At 50.3% G+C, this 19,959-nt stretch overlaps 1 protein-coding gene across 11 annotated transcripts in view; it reads left to right on the top strand.

Moving 5' to 3' along the window:
• The window catches only part of TTC7B (tetratricopeptide repeat domain 7B), a 255,906-nt gene that overhangs the window by 178,753 nt on the left and 57,194 nt on the right, over window positions 1-19,959 (top strand). For 9 of the 11 annotated variants that reach the window (XM_081510892.1, XM_081510886.1, XM_081510890.1 and 6 more), the window contains one exon: window positions 18,379-18,495. The exons of the other annotated variants lie outside the window; for them this stretch is intronic. In XM_081510892.1, coding sequence (XP_081367018.1) covers window positions 18,379-18,495 — 117 coding nt within the window. The remainder of the gene's footprint in view (window positions 1-18,378; window positions 18,496-19,959) is intronic. 11 annotated transcript variants of the gene reach the window in all.

Genomic DNA, 19,959 nt, shown 5'->3' with positions numbered 1-19,959 from the left:
TCTGGGAAGCCTGGGATGGGCCTCGTGTGTCTCGTGTCCTGACGGTTGTGACCTACCCCAGCCTGGGGGTGTAGAGGATGTTTCCTCAGCCCCTGCTAGGGGGAGATGAGAGCTCTTCCTGCTGTTAGGGTCAGGCCTCTCCGACTGTGGAACCAAGAATTGATCGAACTAGCATCTTAGCCTGAAGCAGAGAATTACAAAGCTTTTTGGTTCCCAGTGGGGCTTTCCTGGTGGCTCAGATGGTAAAGAATCTGCCTGCGATGCAGGAGACCTGGGTTCGATTCCTGAGTGGGAGAGATCCCTTGGAGATGGGAATGACTACCCACTCCAGTACTCTTGCCTGGAGAATCCCACGGACAGAGGAGCCTGGTAAGGTACAGCCGGACACGGCTGTGCAACTGACACTTTGACCTTCACACTTGGTCCCTGTTAAGCCAAGGAACTTGAGCTACTTCTTCAAGATACGTACCACAAGTTTTTTAATGGAATCAGTTTATTCTGTGTTATCGCTGGCTGGGCCAGGTCTTCGCTGCTGCACGCGGCTTTCCCTGGTTGCCGCGGCTGTGCTCTGGCTGCGGAACGTGGGCTTCTCGTTGCAGGGGCTTCTCACTGCGGAGCGCAGGCTCCAGGGCGCGAGGCCTTCAGTAGCGGCAGCGTGTAGGCTCAGCAGGTGCAGGCTCGCAGCTCTAGAGCGTGGGCCCAGCAGTTACAGCACGTGGGCTGAGTTGCTCTGTGGCAAGTGGGATCTTCCCGGACCCAGGTCTCCTGCATTGTTTACCTCCAAGCCACCAGGGAAGCCCGGCCACCAACTTTTATCATCTCATGGTGACAGCAAGGATGGTTAGGTAACCCCGGAGAGACCAGCTGTTCCTCCAGGGGCAGTCAGCTGTCCTGGCCAGGGCAGTGAAGGCATTCGTACATGGTGATGTTTCAGTAATTGAAAAGCATTCCTATTAATTTTATTACAGCTAACACAGCGTCTTCAAATGTGATATTTTGCAATTCTTTAACATGATTAAATATTGAGTAGAAGCAAAAGACTATTTATTAAATCTATTTAAAATAAAAATATAAGTAACCTATGTATAAATGCTTCTTTGTTTAAGAAAAAAAACCTTACTGTTGCCTGTGATTCTTCTATACACTCTACTCTCCTGCCCCTGACCTCTCCCTGCACAGGTTAACTGCTGTCCTGAATTCTATGTTGAGCCGTCTTTTGTGATTCTATGCCACAGATGTTGGTATTCCTAAATAATAGAAATTTCTGGTTTTGTGTATTTTAAAAAATTTTAATGGAATTGTACTCAATAATAATATATTCTTATTCTTTTTTTTTCTTGCTTAACTTTGTTTCTGAGGTTATCCCTCTTGCATAAAGCAGCCGTGTGTTCATTTATACGAGTAGTACTTTATTGTGTAAATATACCCAGATTTCTGTTTCTGGTGGGCCGTAAGTGGATACATGGGCTGTTTTCAGTTTCTGACTGTTATGAACCATTCTGCTACAGATATCCTTACACGGTTCTCCTGATGCCTCTGTGCGAGCCCTTCCTCAGGTAGACACCTAGGAGTGGGATTGTTGGACCATAGGATGCGTGTACCTTCAGTTTTACCAAATAATTCCAAACCATTTTCCAAAGTGGTTGTGTCCATTTTCTTCTCCAGCAGCAGTGCCCGGGAGCCCACGTGGCTCCCAGCGCCAACACTCAGACTTGGTGGGCGCTGGTTAGTGGTGTCACATGGTGAGTTTTAGTGGCGTGTTGTTCATTAATGAGGTTGAACACCTTTCTGTTCGTTGGTCATTCAGCTTTTCTCTTTTATAAAGCACATGTAGGAGTCTTTCTTCTTTTCTACTTGGGTTGTCTCTTTCATACTAATTTGTCAGATTTCTTCATGTATTGTAGTTCAAAAGGCTTTTGTTGGTTACATGTGTGGTGAAAATCTTCTCCAGTTTGTGTCCTGTCTTTGCTTTCTCTTACTGGGATCTTTCGAGGAACAGAAGTTCTCAAAGTATAGTTGAATCAGCTGAATCAGTCCTATCCAAGGACAGCAGTTCTGTGTCTAGTTTAAGAACCCTTTCTTGTAATCTTCTAACCCTCTCTCGGGCTCTTTTTCGCCCCTGAAGCTAGGAGTCCATCTGGAATTGATTGCTTTGGGTGTGTGGGATATAAAGGATCCAGCGTCACTTTTTCCCACGGGGATACCCAACTGTCCAGCATCGTGTATTGGACAGACTCCGCTCCCTGTCCCTCCCCGGGGCCGCTCTGGTCTTAAATCAAGCATCCACCCCTGTGAGGAGCTGACTGAGCCTTCCCCTCGGTCCCACCGTTCAGCGTGCCCATCTCTGTGTGGCCGCTGCTCTATCCCCACCCTCACAGTGCCACCATCCATGAGGCCCGTCCACCCCATCACTCGCTCCTTACGGCTGGCCTGGCTGTCCTCAGGCCTTTGAGCCTTCATATAAATTTTCAAATTTGCTTTTCAAGTTCCACCAAAAAAAACCTGTTGAGATTTTGACTGGAATTATTGGATTGGCCAAAAAGTTTGTTCGGGTTTTTGTACCAGCTATGGAAAAACCCAAACAATTTTCTGGTCAACCCAATACATTTACTCTAATAGCTTAGTTGAGGGGAAATTAGCTATCTCTAATTATTTAGACCTTTAAAAATACTTTTTAAATGAAGCTTTATAATTTTCTTTGTAAACATTTTGCCAGTGTTTACTACATTTATTCCAAGTTGCCTGAAAAAAATTCCATGCTTTTCTGCTTAAACCTCTATTTAAGAGGTTAATAAAATTTCTTTCTTCCAAAAAGGCTTGCTAAGACTTTGTTTCTTTCACATGAATTGATATTAAATTTTAACAAATGCTTTTTCTGTATTTATTAATATGATTATTATATAATTTTACTCTTAATCCGTGAATGTTATATTAATTGATATCTTTAAATGTTAAATTAACCTTGCATTCTTGGAATAAGCCCAACTTGATCGTAATCTATTAGCTTTTTAATGGATTCAGTTTTTTCATTTTCTAAAGAACATTTATGTTCATGTATGAAATAGATTATGATTTTTCTTTCTTATTATATCTTTGTCAGGTTTTGGCATCAAGATTAGGCCAGCCTCATTAAATGAGTTGCAGTAGTTCTTTTTTGTGTGTTTTGGAATCTTTTGTGTAAGATTAAAATTATTTGTTCCTAGAATAATAAGTTTTGGTAGAATTTGCCTGTAAAACCATCTGGGACTGGACTTTTGTCCATGGAAGAACTTCTGATTTTTTTTTTAAATGATTAAAGGATATTGAGGTTTTCTACTTCTTATTTTATTAATCTATATTTAATGTATATTTAATGTAATATATTTAATACTATATGTATTTTAAGAATTTTTCCATTTACGCTAAATTCTAAATTTTATCGCATAGAGTTATTTATTTGTTGTTGTTCAGTTTCTCTGTTATGTCCGACTCTTTGCAACCCCATGGACTGCAGCACGCCAGGCTTCCCTGTTCTTCACCATCCCCTGGAGCTTGCTCAAACTCATGTCCTAGTGATGCCTTCCAACCACCTCATCCTCTGCCATCCCCTTCTCTTCCTGCCTTCAATGTTTCCCAGCATCAGGGTCTTTTCTAATGAGTCAGTTCTTCACATCAGGTGACCAAAGTTTTGGAGCTTCAGCTTCAGCATCAGTCCTTCCAATGAATAGTCAGGACTGAGCTCCTTTAGGATGGACTGGTTGGATCTCCTTGCAGTCCAGGGGACTCTCAAGAGTTTTCTCCAACACCACAGTTGAAGGTCCAGCTCTCACATCCATGCATGAATACTGGAAAAACCATAGCTTTGACTATGCAGACCTTTCTCGACAAATTAATGTTTCTGCTTTTTAATATGCTGTCTAAGTTTGTCACAGCTTTTCTTCCACGGAGCAAGTGTCTTTTAATTTCATGGCTGCAGTCGCCATCCGCAGTGATTTTTGAGCCCAAGAAAAGAAAGTCTGTCACTGTTTCCATTATTTCCCCATCTATCTGATATGAAGTGATGGGGCTGGATGCCATGATCTTAGTTTTTTGAATGTTGAATTTTAAGCCAGCTTTTTCACTCTCCTATTACACTTTCATCAAGAGGCTCTTTAGTTCTTCTTCACTTTCTGCCATAAGGGTGGTGTCATCTGCATATTGAGATTATTGATATTTCTCCTGGCAATCTTGATTCCAGCTTGTGCTTCATCCAGCCCAGGGTTTCTCATGATGTACTCTGCATATAAGTTAAATAAGCAGGGTGACAATATACAGCCTTGACGGACTCCTTTTCCTATTTGGAACCAGTCTGTTGTTCCATGTCCAGTTCTAACTGTTGCTTCCTGACCTGCATATAGATTTCTCAAGAGGCAGGTCAGATGGTCTGGTATTCCCATCTCCTTCAGAATTTTCCACAGTTTATTGTGATCCACACAGTCAAAGGCTTTGGCATAGTCAATAAAGCAGAAATAGATGTTCTTCTGGAACTCTCTTGCTTTTTCGATGATCCAGCGGATATTGGCAATTTGATCTCTGGTTCCTCTGCCTTTTCTAAAACCAGCGTGAACATCTGGAAGTTCACGGTTCACGTGTTGCTGAAGCCTGGCTTGGAGAATTTTGAGCATTACTTTACTAGCGTGTGAGATGACTGCAATTGTGAGGTAGTTTGAGCATTCTTTGGCTTTGCCTTTCTTTGGGACTGAGATGAAAACTGATGTTGAAATAATCCTCAAGTTACCAGCTTGAAAGGCAAGCTCTCCTCCTGTATATGGTGTTCTACTCTCATACATACGGAAGCGGATTTTGTCAGATAATCACGTTTCTTTTTACACCAATAGGGACTAACTGTATGGAAAGCGTATGTAACTATCATTCATGCATGCCTTTGTCCGCTGATTCAGCAGTAACCATCTCCAGCCATGGGCTGCTTTGCATATGTGCATGCATGCTCAGTAGCTCTGTATCTCTTCACGAGGCTCCTCTGTCCTGGCATTCTCCAGGCAAGAATACTGAAGTGGGTTGCCATTTCTTCCTCCAGGCATCAAACCTGTGTCACTTATGTCTCCTGCATTGCCCGGCAGGTTCTAGCACCACCTGGGAAGCCCATTTTGTATACAGGCAACTCCTATGAGCACTTCACACACTTTAAACTACTTTAATCATCATGAGAACACCAGAGGTTGGTAGTATTATCATCCTCATTTTGCATATAGGAAGCTAAGGCACAGAGGGGTTAAGTGGTTTGTCTGAGATAATACATCTCCTAGGTGTCAGGGTCGTGCTCTGAGCCCAGGCAGCCTGGCCTCAGCCTCTGTGCTCTGTGCCTTGGAGACTCTGCACTCCCCTCACATTCCAGTTGCCATGTGAGGTGATGGAGATGCTGCCATGGACAACATAAAGACAGTTTATGTTCTCTTCAAGCCAACAATCCCTACGAGCAGGATTTCATCCTATCTCCTCTGTTAATCTCTTCAATAAACTAGAAAACATGATGAAGATCACCCTTTTCTTGAGTGGAGTATATATCTGGTTTAAAAAATGTCATTACTTGGCAAGTAAGACTACGCCTTCTTCTCACTCTGTCTCACTTAACACACACACTCTCAGAGAAACTCAGTTTTAAGTTGAAATATCATATTGAGTAATGTTTTGATGTAGTGATTACTGAGAGGCCAGGTGTTATGGGCTATTTTTATGTCTGAGCTGAGTGATGGAGTAATGAACATGCCCATTAAATCTGCATTTGATAGAAAGTTGGAACACAAGGCAAGAGGCTGTTCATCCTGTTAACCTAGAGAAATGACCCGTGGAAGGACATCAGGGAGGGATGAGGGCACAGTAGCTGACGGGCGGGGCCCCTTCCTCAGATACAAGCTGAGGGGATCTTTGGGCAGAGGGTAGAGGGTGACTGCCTGAAAGATACCGCAGATCAAAGTGGGGTGGGTTCAGTGGGTTCAGAGGGTAGAGGGTGACCGCCTGAAAGATACCGCAGATCAAAGTGGGGTGGGTTCAGTGGTGCAGTAGCTTGCTTAAAATCAGACTTCCATAACGACAACAACAAAAACTCAAATGAAAAAAAAAAAAGAACAAAGAACTTGAATAGACCTTTCTCCAAAGCAGATATTCAGGTGGCCAATGAGCCCATGGAAATATTCTTAGCATCACTAATCATTAGGGAAAGCAAATCAAAACCACAATGAGATACCATTAGGATGGCTATTATTTAAAAAAAAAACAACAAAACAGCAGATAGTAGCAAGTGTTGGAGAGGGCGTGGAGAAGCCAGAACTCTTGCGGTCTGCTGGTAGGGATGTAAAATGGTGCAGCTGCTGTGGAAAATAGTATGGCAGTTCCTCAAAATAATAAAATAGATTATTGTATGATCCAGCAATTCCACTTCTGGGTAAATACTCAAAAGACTTGAAAGAAGGAACAGAGGTTGTACACACATGTTCATTAATAGCACCATTCATAAGACCCAAAAGGTAGAAGTCACCCAACTGTCCATGGATGAATGGATAGATAAGCAAAATATGATCTATATACAATGGAATATGATTCAGTTTTTAAAAAGGAAGGAAATTCTAAAAAAGAAAAAAAGAAATCTGAAATATGCTATGAAATATGTCACAACATGGATGAAACTTGAGGATGTTATGCTAATAAAATAAGCCAGTCACAAAAAGACAAGTACTGTATGATTACTCTTATATGTGAGACTTGGACTGTAAAGAAGGCTGAGCACCAAAGAACTGATGCCTTTGAACTGTGGTGTTGAAGAAGACTCTTGAGAGTCCCTTGGACTGCAAGGAGATCCAACCAGTCCATCTTAAAGGAAATCAACCCTGAATATTCACTGGAAGGACTGATGCTGAAGCTGAAACTCCAGTACTTTGGCCACCTGATGCGAAGAGCTGACTCATCTGCAAAGACGGAAAAGATTGAGGGCAGGAGGAGAAGGGGACGACAGAGGATTAGATGGCTGGATGGCATCACCAACTCAGTGGACATGAGCTTGGGCAAACTCTGGGAGATGGTGATGGACAGGGAGGCCTGGCGAGCTGCAGTCCATGGGGTCGCAAACAGTCGGACACATCTGGCAACTGAACAACAGCAGCGGCGTTAAGGATCGGGGGCCTGCTTTCTGCCGGTATGAGCCCGCGGAGCCGAGGCCGAGGGGGCCGTCCTCCCTCGCAGCTCACAGCGTGAGGCCCGGCGGCCATCATGGGGCCCTGAGCGCCCCGGCACACGGTGCCGCGGCCGCCGCACGTGTGGCCCGGGAGCCACAGCGCCTCGCCTCCCCGGGCACCTGGGAGACAGGCAGAGCCAAACCAGCCCTCCCGATGTGCTGAGAGGGTGAGAGCAAAGCGCCCGGAGTCCCAGGAGCAGGGCAGTGCGGGGACCCCGGCCTGAGCGGCCTGTGGCCCCAGAGGCCAGCCGCGCCCGCTGGCCGCAGGGCCGGACGCCTCCGCGGTCAGGCTCCCGTCCTGCCTCGGGGGGCCGCTGTGCGTCTGTCACAGACCTCGGCCCCTGTGAGTCCGTGTCTCAGGGGCTGAGCCGCCTTCCCTCTGGGTCTGGGTGGCTGCAGGGCCCCCGTCCCGTCAGCGTCTGCCTCGGTCCCTGCAGGGCCCAGTGTGGCCTTCCTTCTTGAGCCGCCACCCTCAGGCGTGGGGACGCGGGGAGGTCGCGGCCGAGGCAGCTGAGTCAGGAGTAAAGCTGGAGGGACTCCTCTGGCGGCCCAGGGGCTCCACCCTGTGCGTCCACCGCCGGGACACAGGTTCGCCCCCCGCCCGGTGTTAGAGACGGTCAGTGGTGGCTGCGGTTCAGGGAGAATTAAGTGTTTATGTTTAGAGCCAGGGTGGTTACACGGGAAAGGGTGCTTTCCAGTTTTTCCTGTTCACGGTTTGACGCAGCAGACGGCTCCCCGGGCCCACACCACTGCTCACCGACTCGCTCCGCAGCCCGTGGCGGGTTCTGGGACTCTTACTTCTCTGCACCCCTTCCACCCCGCTTCCACCCGGTCAGACGAAGCCCAGGAGGCCGTCCTGACTGCTGCTCTGAGGCTGGCACTGGAGGGCACCGCTCCCGTCGCGAGCGCCTCACACTCAGGCCCGGAGCGGCTCTCCCAAGCCTGGGCGGCCTGATGCCACGCGTGTTGTCAGTCAGCCCGTCCCGGGCATTTCCAGCTGAGGTTCCAGGACCCTAATCAGAGTTGAGATTAGTAGCTAAAGTGGGAGCAAAAAATGAGCCAAACCAGGGTTTCTCAGGGTGATTTATTGCCGCTAAATATGTCAGGTGTGTGTTTGTTCTAAAAATATCGCTAGGAGGGTGGGGGAGTATCCAGATTGTTGACACTTCAACTGAAACGGGCAGCAGGGTGTAACTGATACACGGGAGGCCCTGCCCGGCGGAGGGAGGCCGGCGGCCGGCCTCGGCCTGTGCTGGGGGTGGGCGCGCCTGTAAAGCCGGGCGTCCGCCCGCGGGGCTGGCTTTGCCGGAACAGACGTGGCGCCCGTGCTCCCGGAAGCAGCGGCTCGGGGAGGCCGGCGGGGAGCTCCCGCACCTGCCGGCCCCTGTGCGGCGTCTCCTTCCCCGGCCGCCGCGGGCCTGAGCGTGGTCGCATTTCCAGAACTTCCTCTTCTCCCAGAGAAGTTTGCCAATGAGCCCCGTGGGCCAGGCGCTCTTCGTTCCCAGGGACGATGCCCTCCTGATTAGAGCCACGATCTTCAAACCTCCCATTGGTGGTTCTGTTAGCCAGCCGAGCAGGCCTCAGCGTGTGCTCTGGGGTTTTGTGAAGGAAACCAGGCGCTCAGAGATCTCTGAAGAGCTTGCAGACTAGGGGTGTCCATCTGGTAGCCATGGGCAGACTTCTGTTAGCAGAGTTCCTGTAAGTCAATGCACATTTCAGAAATGTCTGGATTTGATTATCTTTGGGGTGGGCAGGCATGACTCCAAAGAGACCTTGAAGCCAGCTCCTGTTTACTTGACTGGTTCAGGAAGACACTTGAGTTTTCCAGCCCTGAGGCAGAGGCCCGGGCAGCGCTCTTCAGACTCAGGGGCCCCTCCTGCGGCTGACAGCGTGAGTGGCACCCTGGCTCAGTCCCCTGGTGCTCACTGGCCATGCTCAGGAAGGACCTTACTGTTGTTTAGATGCTCAGTCGTGTTTGATTCTTTGCGACCCCATGGACTGTAGCCCACCAGGCTCCTCTGTCTGTGGGATTTTCCAGGCAAGAGTACTGGAATGGGGTGCCATTTCCTATAGCACGGCCACCAGAGAGTCACCCAGAGAATCTCTCTAAAAGGAAAGGAAAGTTCAAGACCACAGGTGGGGGTGCCCTTCATTTATGAGCTTAATGTAAGTGGTTGATCAGAATGGCCACTGAATTTAAGATTAAAATACCTTCAAAATTCTTACTGGAATGAAATAAACACAGAATTGCCTAAGTGTAGAGACTATGCCATCTATGGGATCGCACAGAGTCGGACACGACTGAAGCGACTTAGCAGCAGCAGAGACTATGGGAAGTGTTTTCCTGGAGGTCTTTTTTAAAAACAATCAGACCATTGAAAGTAAAAATGGAGAGTTATGAAGTAGAGTGGTGCTTTTTGAACTTAAATTTGCATACAAATCACCTTGGAATCCTGTTAGATGAAGATTCTAATCCATCGGGTCCCATTCTAACCCATTAGAACAAGATTCTAACCCAGTCTTGTTACATGAAGTCTGTCTGTAGACAGACTCCTCTGTCCATGGCATTCTCCAGGCATGAATACTGGAGTGGGTTGCCATTCCTTCTCCACAGGATCTTCCCAGTCCAGGGATTGAACCCAGGTCTTCTGGATTGCAGGCAGATTCTTTACTGTCTGAACCACTAGGGAAACCCCCATTGGGTCTAGAGTAGGTGGATTTTCTGCATTTCTCACAGGTTCCCAGGGAATGCAGAAGGTGCCTGCCCTGACCACATTCTTGAGTAGCAAAGCATTCACTGCAGGACTCGCAAGGTCTTTCCCAGGTTTGGGTTAGTTGGAAAAAACTATATATATATACATTTTTTTTCTTTTTCTAATGAGTTGATGAACAGATGTCAATACCGCAATTAGGTGAGCCAGATGATGAAGGAAACTGTGTGTTTCCTGTGATAGCTGAGTAGACAGATCATTCATTCAGATGATGTTTGTTGGACGATCACCATGAGTGATTTGTTCCCCAAGCAGTGGTTGATGGCTCATGGGAGCCATCACGTGACTGGTGCCATACCCGCCTCCCTTCCACCTGTCCTCAGAGGGTCCTCGGGCTCCGGAAGCGCGTCAGCCCCGGGCCTGCGCAGCTGTGTCACTGGCACGCCTGGGGGTGGCTGAGCCCGTGGAGACGCGTCAGGCCAGGTGGCCTGCAGGCCAGTCCCAGCCCCGTTCCCTCCGGCGATGGTGACTCAGCCCGGATCAGAGGCTACATTTTGCAGAGAACACCATCTCCTGGGATAGGCCTGATGTGGAAATCCAGCCGGGAGAGCCAGGGCTCCGAGACCAGCAGGCCATCAGAAATGCAGACGAGGAGCAGTTGAGATGGATTTCCTTCACCAAAGCCACCCTGGAACCTGAGGGCAGCCATCTCCCCGGTGTTGGAGGGCTGGTCAGCGGTGTCTGATAACAGCCCATCCGTGAGCGGCAGGGGCCCACTCAGCGCTCTGGGACTCGGTCCCGCTGACTCACCGGCGTCGGGTTTCCGCCCTCCGCCGCTTCACCGCGTGCTCCGGCACCTCGCTCGGCTCCTCTCTGCTTCTGCTCTGTGGCTGCCCAACCATCTTCTCAGCGTCAAACTGCGTTTCTGCGCACCTGCCTGCTCCCACCCCTGCCTGCTGTTCGGCCTCTTCCACCCGGTGACAGACAATGCAGTGACGTGCCCCGCGGGTCCACTCCAGCCCTCAGCTCAGCCCCCGGAAGAGGGGGCGGCGTTCAAGGTCCCCATGGCCACTGCCCAGCTTGGGCAAACACCACATGCATTTTCTGCACAGCTGTTTTGCCTCCCGGCCAACATTCAACAGATAAACAAAGACAGGTCCCTGGCACGCCGAGCACTCAAACACAGATCAGCACAAAATAGCAAACGTTCAAGCTTCCCGTGATGTTCTTCTGAATCAGCTGCCTTGACCACAGCGTTTATGGATCTGCTGATTAGTGAGGGTTTTGTTTATTAATATGTGTGTTTCCTCCTTGATGCAATTAATGAGTGTATTTTTTATGCTGTCAGGTAAGATTAGAGGGAATTTATTACTATAGTATTTCTCTAAACTTTCCTAATTTATTGTCATTGACAGTTCTTCATCAGAAAGCTTAGTAAGGCATACTAGATTTCAGAATTTAGCAATATCTCCTCTTTTATCTTTTTCTCAGGTCCCAGCCTTATATCCCAGACTCCAGACCCTATTCTTTGAGCCCAGGGGACACTCCTGCCTTGGCTTGAGATGGTCCATCCGCCTGCCGGGAAGGCCTCTCCCCAGAGCCCATCCACCCTAACTGGAAAAGCCCTTCACAGTTGTCTTCCATGGCCCCTCAGGAAGACCCTGTCTCCTTCCTTTTGTGCTGCCAGATAACCTTGTTCATATGTCTATCTGAGTTTATCACATATCACGCGTATGGAGCACTAGACTGTGGCCTTTTGGTGAGGTGAGAAATACCACGTCTTACTCCCCTTTGTGGCCTCAAGGGCATATTAGGCACTTTTTAAAATGACTGACAAAAAGATGAACAAATTCATTATCAGACACATTGACAACTGCATAGATCTGTTGTTCAATTGCTCAGTTATGTCCAACTCTTTGCGACCCCATGGAATGCAGCACACCAGGCCTCCCTGTCCATTACCAACTCCCGGAGTTTACTCAAACTCATGTCCATTGAGTCGGTGATGCCATCCAACCATCTTATCCTCTGTCGTCCCCTTCTCCTCCCACCTTCAGTCTTTCCCAGCATCAGGGTCTTTTCCAACGAGTCAACTCTTCGCATCAGGTGGCCAAAGTATCCGCGTTTCAGCTTCAGTATCAGTCCTTACAATGAACAGTAAGCAATGATCTCCTTTAGGATGGACTGGTTGGATCTCCTTGCAGTCCTAGGGACTTTCAAGAGTCTTCTGCAACACCACAGTTCAAAAGCATCAATCCTTTGGCGCTCAGCCGTCTTTATGGTGAACTCTCACGTCCATACATGACTACTGGAAAAGCCATAGCCTTGACTAGATGGACCTTTGTCAGCAAAGTGATGGCTTTTTAATATGCTATGTTTATGAGTAAACAGATGAAAAGAAATAATGCAAATGAGATGAGGAAGGAGCTAGTTGCTGCCTGGGGAGGGGCAGATCAGGAATGTCAGACAGAGGGACTTGCCCGGGTTGTTGGGAGGGTCGCTGGGGAGAAGACCTCCGGGCAGAGAACACAGGCAGGGAGGTAGGAGGGCCTGTGAGAGGTCACGTCTGGGATGCATGGGGATGAGGCCCGGGGTAAAGCTGAACCAGAGGGACGCGCTAGAGGTAGGGTGTCCAGGGAGTGAGGAAAGTCTTCCTGGGGGTGAGATTAGAGATTAAACTTGGCTCTGGTACCTTGCCCAAGGTGCCTGATGAGAAGTCACGATGCCACAGACTCCAGAGCCTCACCAGGGGCCCACATGTTCTCTCTGAGTGCTACACTAAGCCAGACGGTTATTTCAAGAGTTACTCTGGGATTCTCAAAAAATTCCAAAAATAGAGTAAAGTATTATCTCTATTAGTTTTAATGAAAAGTAAAACCTTGATTAACTGTTTCCTTCAAATGTCTAGAGCTTCATATGCACCTGACTTTTGAGTGGAAGAAGCAAGTCACAAAAAGCACAGGCAAATGTAATCATTTTTTTCAGAATCATGTATGATGTAGCCTAGGAACAATACCTCAGCAGCCCAAACTCTTCTTTTCCTGCAGCCCTGCCCAAATTTCAGGGCCTCCTGAGTTGGGAAGAGCTCCTGGAAAAGGAAATGGCAACCCACTCCAGTATTCTTGCCTAGAGAATTCCATGGACAGAGGAGCCTGGAGAGCTACAGTCCATGGAGTCACAGAGAGTTGGACACAACTGAGCAACTAACACACACACATACAATCTGTGCCTAAGCCAGAAATCTCCCTTAATCTTTGTGGTGAGCCTGTTATACTGATTGGACTGTATATTCTCTGAGGGCAAGGAACTGTATTTTATGCCTCTTTCTGTTCCACACAATATCTCACAGAGATCTTTGCAGATTTTGTTTCCATATGCGTGCTCAGTCATGTCCGATTCTTTGTGACCCTATGGACCCGCCAGGCTCCTCTGTCCAGGAGATTCTCCAGGCAAAAATACAGGAGTGGGTTGCCGTTTCCTCCTCCAGGGGAGCTTCCTGACACAGGGATCAAACCCATGCCTTCTCTATGTCCTGCATTGTAGGTGGATTCTTTACCACTTGCACGTTTTAGGGTTTTAAATACTTAACAGTGGATTAGAAAATGCTACATATCTTCATCAGCGTCAGTAGTGTGTTTAGAACATTTTAAGTCATTCTCGTGTTTCCTGCTCTGCGCTTTGGAGTCAGGTGGGTTTGGGTTTACATTCCTGTTTTGCCAGGAACCGGCTGTGTGAACTCAGGCGGAAGACTTAGCTTTCAGCCTGACTCGCAGAGATGTTGTAAGAATTGCTGATTACATGTTTACAGTGTCTGGCAGCCACTGTGGTTATTGTTATTATTTCACTTGTCTTGAAAGCAGAAGCTTCCAGGCTTATAGCTCATTATCCCACAGCAGAGAGCTCTTGTATTTTCTGGATCTGCATTTCCATTTGGGAGTTTTAGCTTCGGTTTACTTAAGGCTGGCTTCAGTGGTTGAGGGGCATGGAGGTTTGACCTGAACCTTGACAGATAAGTAGAGGAGGCTTAAAAAGCAGAAACGGATGGAAAATTAGTTCCAGACAGAAGGAACAGCCTGTGCACAGACTCAGGGGCGTGAAGGAGGGTGGCCGTGGAGGAAGTCGATCATGACTAGGATGGGGGATGCACCTGGTGGGCTGAGCGCACGGGCAGGAACCAGGTCCTCAGAGGCATTGCCCCAGATGCTAGATTTGGGCTCCCAGGAACATAGTCAGAAGGGTATTGTAGGGAAGTTCTAGTCTTCATTAATTTCCTGTAAGTATTCGATGAGTCTGTGAACAAAAAATTTTTAAATTAGATTAATGGACTTTGAGCCAGGTGTAGGGAACAGGATTAGACCATTTTCCCAGCATGTGATGCCTGACTCCACTTAGAGAAACATCTCACTTGGCGCGCGGTTGGACCCGGCAGTGTGGCCGGCGAACGGTCGGTCGTAGCCCGTCCACCCCCTGCCGTCTCCATCGCGGCGACAGCTCAGCGCGTTGAAACAGCCGCTGCTGGTCGGTCCCGGGATTTTTGCCTCAGGGTCTCCTCAGTAGGTGGGATCTACAGCCTCGTTGGACATCGACCGCGGCCCGTGAACGCCGTTGTGTGTGGATCTTCGAGTCTGTCCTGGGGGAGCGTGCCCCCAGCCAGGTGTTTTCAACGGTCTTGAGATGTGCGAGCAGGGCTCGGCGGAAAGGGTGCCAGGCATCCCGGGGTCTGTCTCCCGCTTTGTTCTCCGCCTCACCAGCGGGTCTCTGAGGCCCAGCCTCCATCCCCACTTCTGTCTGCCTTCAAGAGCAGGTCAGACTCAGGGTCCCGGACGTCTGCCTTCATGCCGGACGTGCCTGACGGTGGGCAAGCGTCTCTGCCCGCAGCCCTGTCCCTGCCCCCTGTCCCCGCCCCCTGTCCTGGCCCCCCGTCCCAGCCCTCCATCCCAGCCCCCCCGTCCCAGCCCCCCCGTCCCCGCCCCCCTATCCCAGCCCCCCATCCCAGCCCCCCCGTCCCCAGGCCCCCCTGTCCCCAGCCCCCCCGTCCCCAGGCCCCCCGTCCCAGCACCCCATCCCAGCCCCCCCGTCCCAGACCCCCGTCCCCACCCCCCTATCCCAGCCCCCCCTGTTCCCAGCCCCCCCATCCCAGCCCCCCATCCCAGCCCCCCTTCCCCTCCAGCTTGTCCTTCAGGCTCCTCTCCTTTCCTCCCAGCCCAGGTGCCTTTCCCGTCTCTTGGCCTCAGCAGTTGTACTATTGTCCTTCCTGTCGGGTTCTCTGAAATCCAGCCCACACCTTTTCAACTCCACATCCTGAGTCAAGTTTGAAAGCTGTTATTTCATGTTAATTAGAAGTTCTTTTTCCAGCCGAGAAGCCTTGCCCAGAACTGCTCTCCCAAGCTGCGGCCTAGAGACAGCTCTGGCGTCCTGTCCAGTTACAGGAACCATGATAACTGCTCTGAGAGCCCCAGCTGCCTGCTGGGCGGGCCCCCAGTGGGCAGGCCCGCTTCCAGCTCGGCTCAGTCAGCGGCCCCGGGGGCCTCCGAGAACCCACCATGGTCCCGAGAGGGTTGCCCACTGGCCCGAATGGCTTGGTGCCCAACCGTCACCGTGAGGTCTCTGGCGTCCGAGCGGGTCTCCGCCGCACGCTGACCGGTGACCGCTCAGCAGCCCTGCCGCCTCTGTCACACATCCCCCAGCTGACCTATGTTTGCTGGAAGACTCTGCTGGGAACATGGGCTTCCCTGGTGGCTCAGTAGTAAAGAATCTGTCTGCAACACGGGAGACCAGGGTTCCATCCCTGGGCCAGGAAGATCCCCTGGAGGAGGGCACGGCAACCCGCTCCAGTGTTCTTGCCTGGAGAACCCCATGGACAGAGGAGCCTGGCGGGCCACAGTCCAGGGGGTTGCAGAGTCAGACACGACTGAATGACTCACATTTTCACTTTCACTTTTAACACTTTCTGGTAAAAAAGTACTCCCACTACCTTCTAGACTCATGAAGACACTCGTGAAGTCAAGTTCTGCCTCCTTAAAATCCCCTCAAGACAGCCTGAGTAGCTGCCGTGCCCTGCAGGCAGTCCTGGAAAGGCCTCTGGGAATGGCGCTTCTTGAGGTGGTTTTGAGCCGAAGCCAAGCCCTCTTCTTATCTGGCCTCGCTCTCTCTGCCCGCCCGCCGGTAGACCCGGCCCCGCAGCCCTCGTTCCCTGGCCTGCGGCTCATCCTCCCCAGCTTCTGCAGACCCAGCTCGAGGGGGCACGGCCCTGACCCCCGGGGGCCGCCAGCACCTCCTCGGGCACCCGGGGTCCGTTCAGAGGGAGTGGTTGGTGCTGAGCCATCCCGAGCTCAGGTGGTGACTCTCAGGACCAGCCTCATTCCAGCTCTCATAGGGGAAAGAGAGACTGTCCTCCTCAGAAGTGCCTGCCTTCAAACGAGTAGTCCGTAGTGAGGAATTCTCCTCTAGGTCTAACGTAAATCACTAGAAACGCTTTTCTTTATCTTCTGTGGTTTAGAGAGCAAAGTGCTGATTTGAAGCCTGTTGACCGCAGAGCACGCCGCTAAGCGCTGTGGAAGGGAGGCCAGAGAGAGACACTAGGATTTTCTTGTTGAAGGGAGATAAACACCACCAACCAGGAAGGGTCCTTACAAAGGTAACACTGACCTGTTCAGTAAAGGGCCGAGCAGGGGCACATGGAAGACTTTAACAAGCAGGAGCTCCTCCCCGTCTTTGTCTTCTTTTTATTAACAACAAACACCACCTCACAAGCACTTCCCAGGTGGCGCTAGTGGTAAAGAACCCACCCGCCAACGCAGGAGATGCAAGAGACGCAGGTTTGATCCCTGGGTCGGGAAGATCCTCTGGAGGAGGACATGGCAACCCACTCCAGGATTCTTGCCTAGAGAATCCCATGGACTGAGGAGCCTGGCGGGCTACAGTCCACGGGGTTGCAAGGAGTTGGGCACGACTGAGTGACTCAGCAAACCTGTGATGCGCGGAGTAAAGATAAAAGTGTGATTAAGCGGCATCCATGGGAGACTTATCTGATGAGATGGGGTTTCAGCTGTATTTAGGAGGAATCAAGGAGAGACGTGGATTAGTGGAGATTAAGATTGAGAACATGGTATGTACTCTTAGAGTTATAATAAAAACATAGACTTTGGTGAGTTACATGGGGTTTCCCAGGTGGCTCAGTGGTAGAAGAATCTGCTAGCAATGCAGGAGACATGAGTTCAATCCCTGGGTTGGAAAGATCTCTTGGAGGAGGAAATGGCAACCCACTCAAGTATTCTTGCCGGAAAAATCCCGTGGAGAGAGGTGCCTGGTGGCTACAGTCCATCGGCAGACACGGCTGAGCGCACACGCATGCTCTCCACAGTGAATCACGCTAGTAGGAGCAAAGCGCCCAGCGGAAAACACGCTGAAAGCCCAGTAAAGAGCCCAGCGGAAAGCTCCAAGTGGGATGGTGACATAGGAGTGCCAATGGGCAGAGTCTTAAAGGACTCAATAAGGAATTTTGACTTATCATTACAGTCGGTAAGGAATCATTGTAGTTTCTTGAGCTGGGAATGAGAATGATTTTTAGGTATGATTTCTTTATAATATGATTTCTTAGAGCCGGGAAAGTGAGAGGACAGCCAGACCATCAGGATGGTACGTGGGTTCAGGCTTTCACAGGGGCCGTGGTGATGAGCCCGGGGACCAAGGGAGCTGATGCCAGAGGGAATCAGCAGACTGTGTATGCAGAGAAACTCTAAGAGGCCAGGAAAGGGAGAAGGGGCTATGCTGAGTGCCCTGGCAGTCTGGACGGGGCCACAGGTAGTGCCAGAAATGGGGAGAGAGGGTCAGTGATTGTGGGTGATTGGTGAAGTCCCCGCCCCTTCAGAGTGGGGCTGGAGAAGATCACAGAGGGGAAGGCCTTAGCCCAAGCCGCGCTTTCCATGAGCCCTCCGTCCAAGCTGTCATCGCCTTCATGCGATGACGATCACTGTGTAAGGTTACTGATAGATATTTATATCAACTGAGTCACATCGCGTGTAACTTTGGAAATAAATCAAAGTTCACTTTTGATGAATTTCTGAAGTTTTGCAGATGAATTGGTTGTGCTCTAAAAAGCGCTCTCTTCATAAAATCTCTGTGTCCGGAATGAAATTAGCCGCTCGGATGCTTTTCACCTGACCAGCCGAGGCGGCGTTGTGCCGACACTGGCCGTGGTGGTGAGACTTGGGCAAAGCCGGATGCTGCCCTGTGAGCTCTGAAGTCCTTGGCCCTGCACCACCGCTTCCCGTGCGGCCAGCCTTTGGACGCCCCCTTCTGTAGGGTGGCCAAAAAGTCCATTCCAGCTTCTTAGGGAAAAACCCGAATGGACGTTTCGGCCAACCCAGCAGGGCTCCACAGAGCTCCCGGCCACCCGTGTTGTCCTGCCTGGGGCTCTGGCCTGAGCTGTGTCCTCCCCGCTTTGTCTCCCCACCACAGACTGCTGTTTTCCAAAGTGAAGCTGGAGTCCCTCTCCCGGGGCCCGGACGAGGCGCTCCTCACGTGTAAGCACATGTTACAGATCTGGAAATCCTGCTACAACCTGACCAACCCCAGGTAAGAGGCCGTGGCATCCGTCATGCAGGCAACGCGTGGCGTCTGCCGCTCCGGCTGTCCCTGCCCGTCATCTAGCGGGACGGACTCTCCAGCCCCCGCAGTGGAGCCTCACAAGCTCCATCTTTAAGGGGATTTTCTCCTAGTGTCTGATGAATCCGCCAAGTCATGGGTGTCTTATGCTTTTCCCACCACGGTGGCCTGCTAGGCTCAATTCCGATCGGTCTCCTGATTTTGCTCAACCAGCCATTTACATAATTCCTTTGATGAGTCTTACCATCTTGCTAGTGATTTGTGGATAGACTAGTCAATTATATATTCCAGATAGTGTTCTCACGGTAATATTTAAAAGACCTTAGTGGATAACAGGCCACATCCTACCAGGGAGAGTAGAAATTGCTATTGGGGTGATAAAGTGTAATTTTCAAGAAGCTAAAATCATGACTCAAACAAATATACAGGAAGCATGTATCGAAGGCTTTATTTATCTCATTAACTAATGAAGGAAACAGTAAACTGTTAAGACCCATTCAAAGAAGAATTTGAAAACTAGATATGCTGAAATGAATTTGCAAATAAATACAAAAACTATAATATTATAGAACAATGACATGTATCGTTTGGGGTTATCTTCTCTAAAGACACTGATTGTGTCTCAACCAGACAAAATTGGTAGGTTTTCCACTGGGCAACTCTGCCCCCCACAGCTGTGAACTGGCCTGGCCTGTCCAGTCAGTCAAAGCCCCCACGCCGCACAGGCACATTCTGTGGGGAAGGTCCGCCAGGCAGCCCACTAGTCCTCTCCCAGTACGTCCCCAAAAAGCATCATCTTCAAGTCTTGGGCAGGTGCCCCCAGCAAATGTCTAGATGACCAAGTGTGCCCAGACCCGCGAAGGAAGTGATTTAAGGAAAGGCGGCCCTGGTGATTCAGGTGATTCAGACAACCACTCACACACTCAGAATATTTTCAGGTTCGCAGCAAGATGTATGGATAGCCCACCTTCTCTGAAGAGTCAGGAGTCTGAAAATGTATAAGTCAAGTCATGGACGTGTTCACGGTCCGGCCCTGGTGGGAGGCCGACAGAGGGAGGGTGTGTGGACTCAGGATGGGGCTTCCACAAGGACAGTGGTGACGAGGCCAGGGGCCGAGCGACATCAGGAGAGTCTGGGGCAACAACTCCACGGGAGCGAGAAGGGAGACGGGGCTGAGCTTCGTGCTCCGAAGGGCTGGCGGAGCGCACAGCCGCTGGTGTGACAGAAACAGGGAAGAGGTGGTCGGTAACTGGGGCGTTAGAAGGCCCGGGACCCTGCAGGGCAGGGCTGAGAAGGTGAAAGGGGGGAGGGCCTTGGCCCGGGCCCTCTGTCCTGAGCCCCGGTGCAGGCAGGGAGGCCACCACGCCCATCTCCCCCTCGGGGAGAAGATACCCACGAGACTGGCCTCGTCCCTTCTGTGGGTATGTTCTGGAG

Source organism: Giraffa tippelskirchi, chromosome 7 (genome assembly GCF_054371585.1).
Source record: "Giraffa tippelskirchi isolate mGirTip1 chromosome 7, T2T-mGirTip1v1.2.pri, whole genome shotgun sequence".
In the NCBI taxonomy this organism is placed as follows: domain Eukaryota; kingdom Metazoa; phylum Chordata; class Mammalia; order Artiodactyla; family Giraffidae; genus Giraffa; species Giraffa tippelskirchi.
Note: the sequence above shows the minus strand (reverse complement) of the source record. Positions and strands in the feature narration are given on the sequence as shown.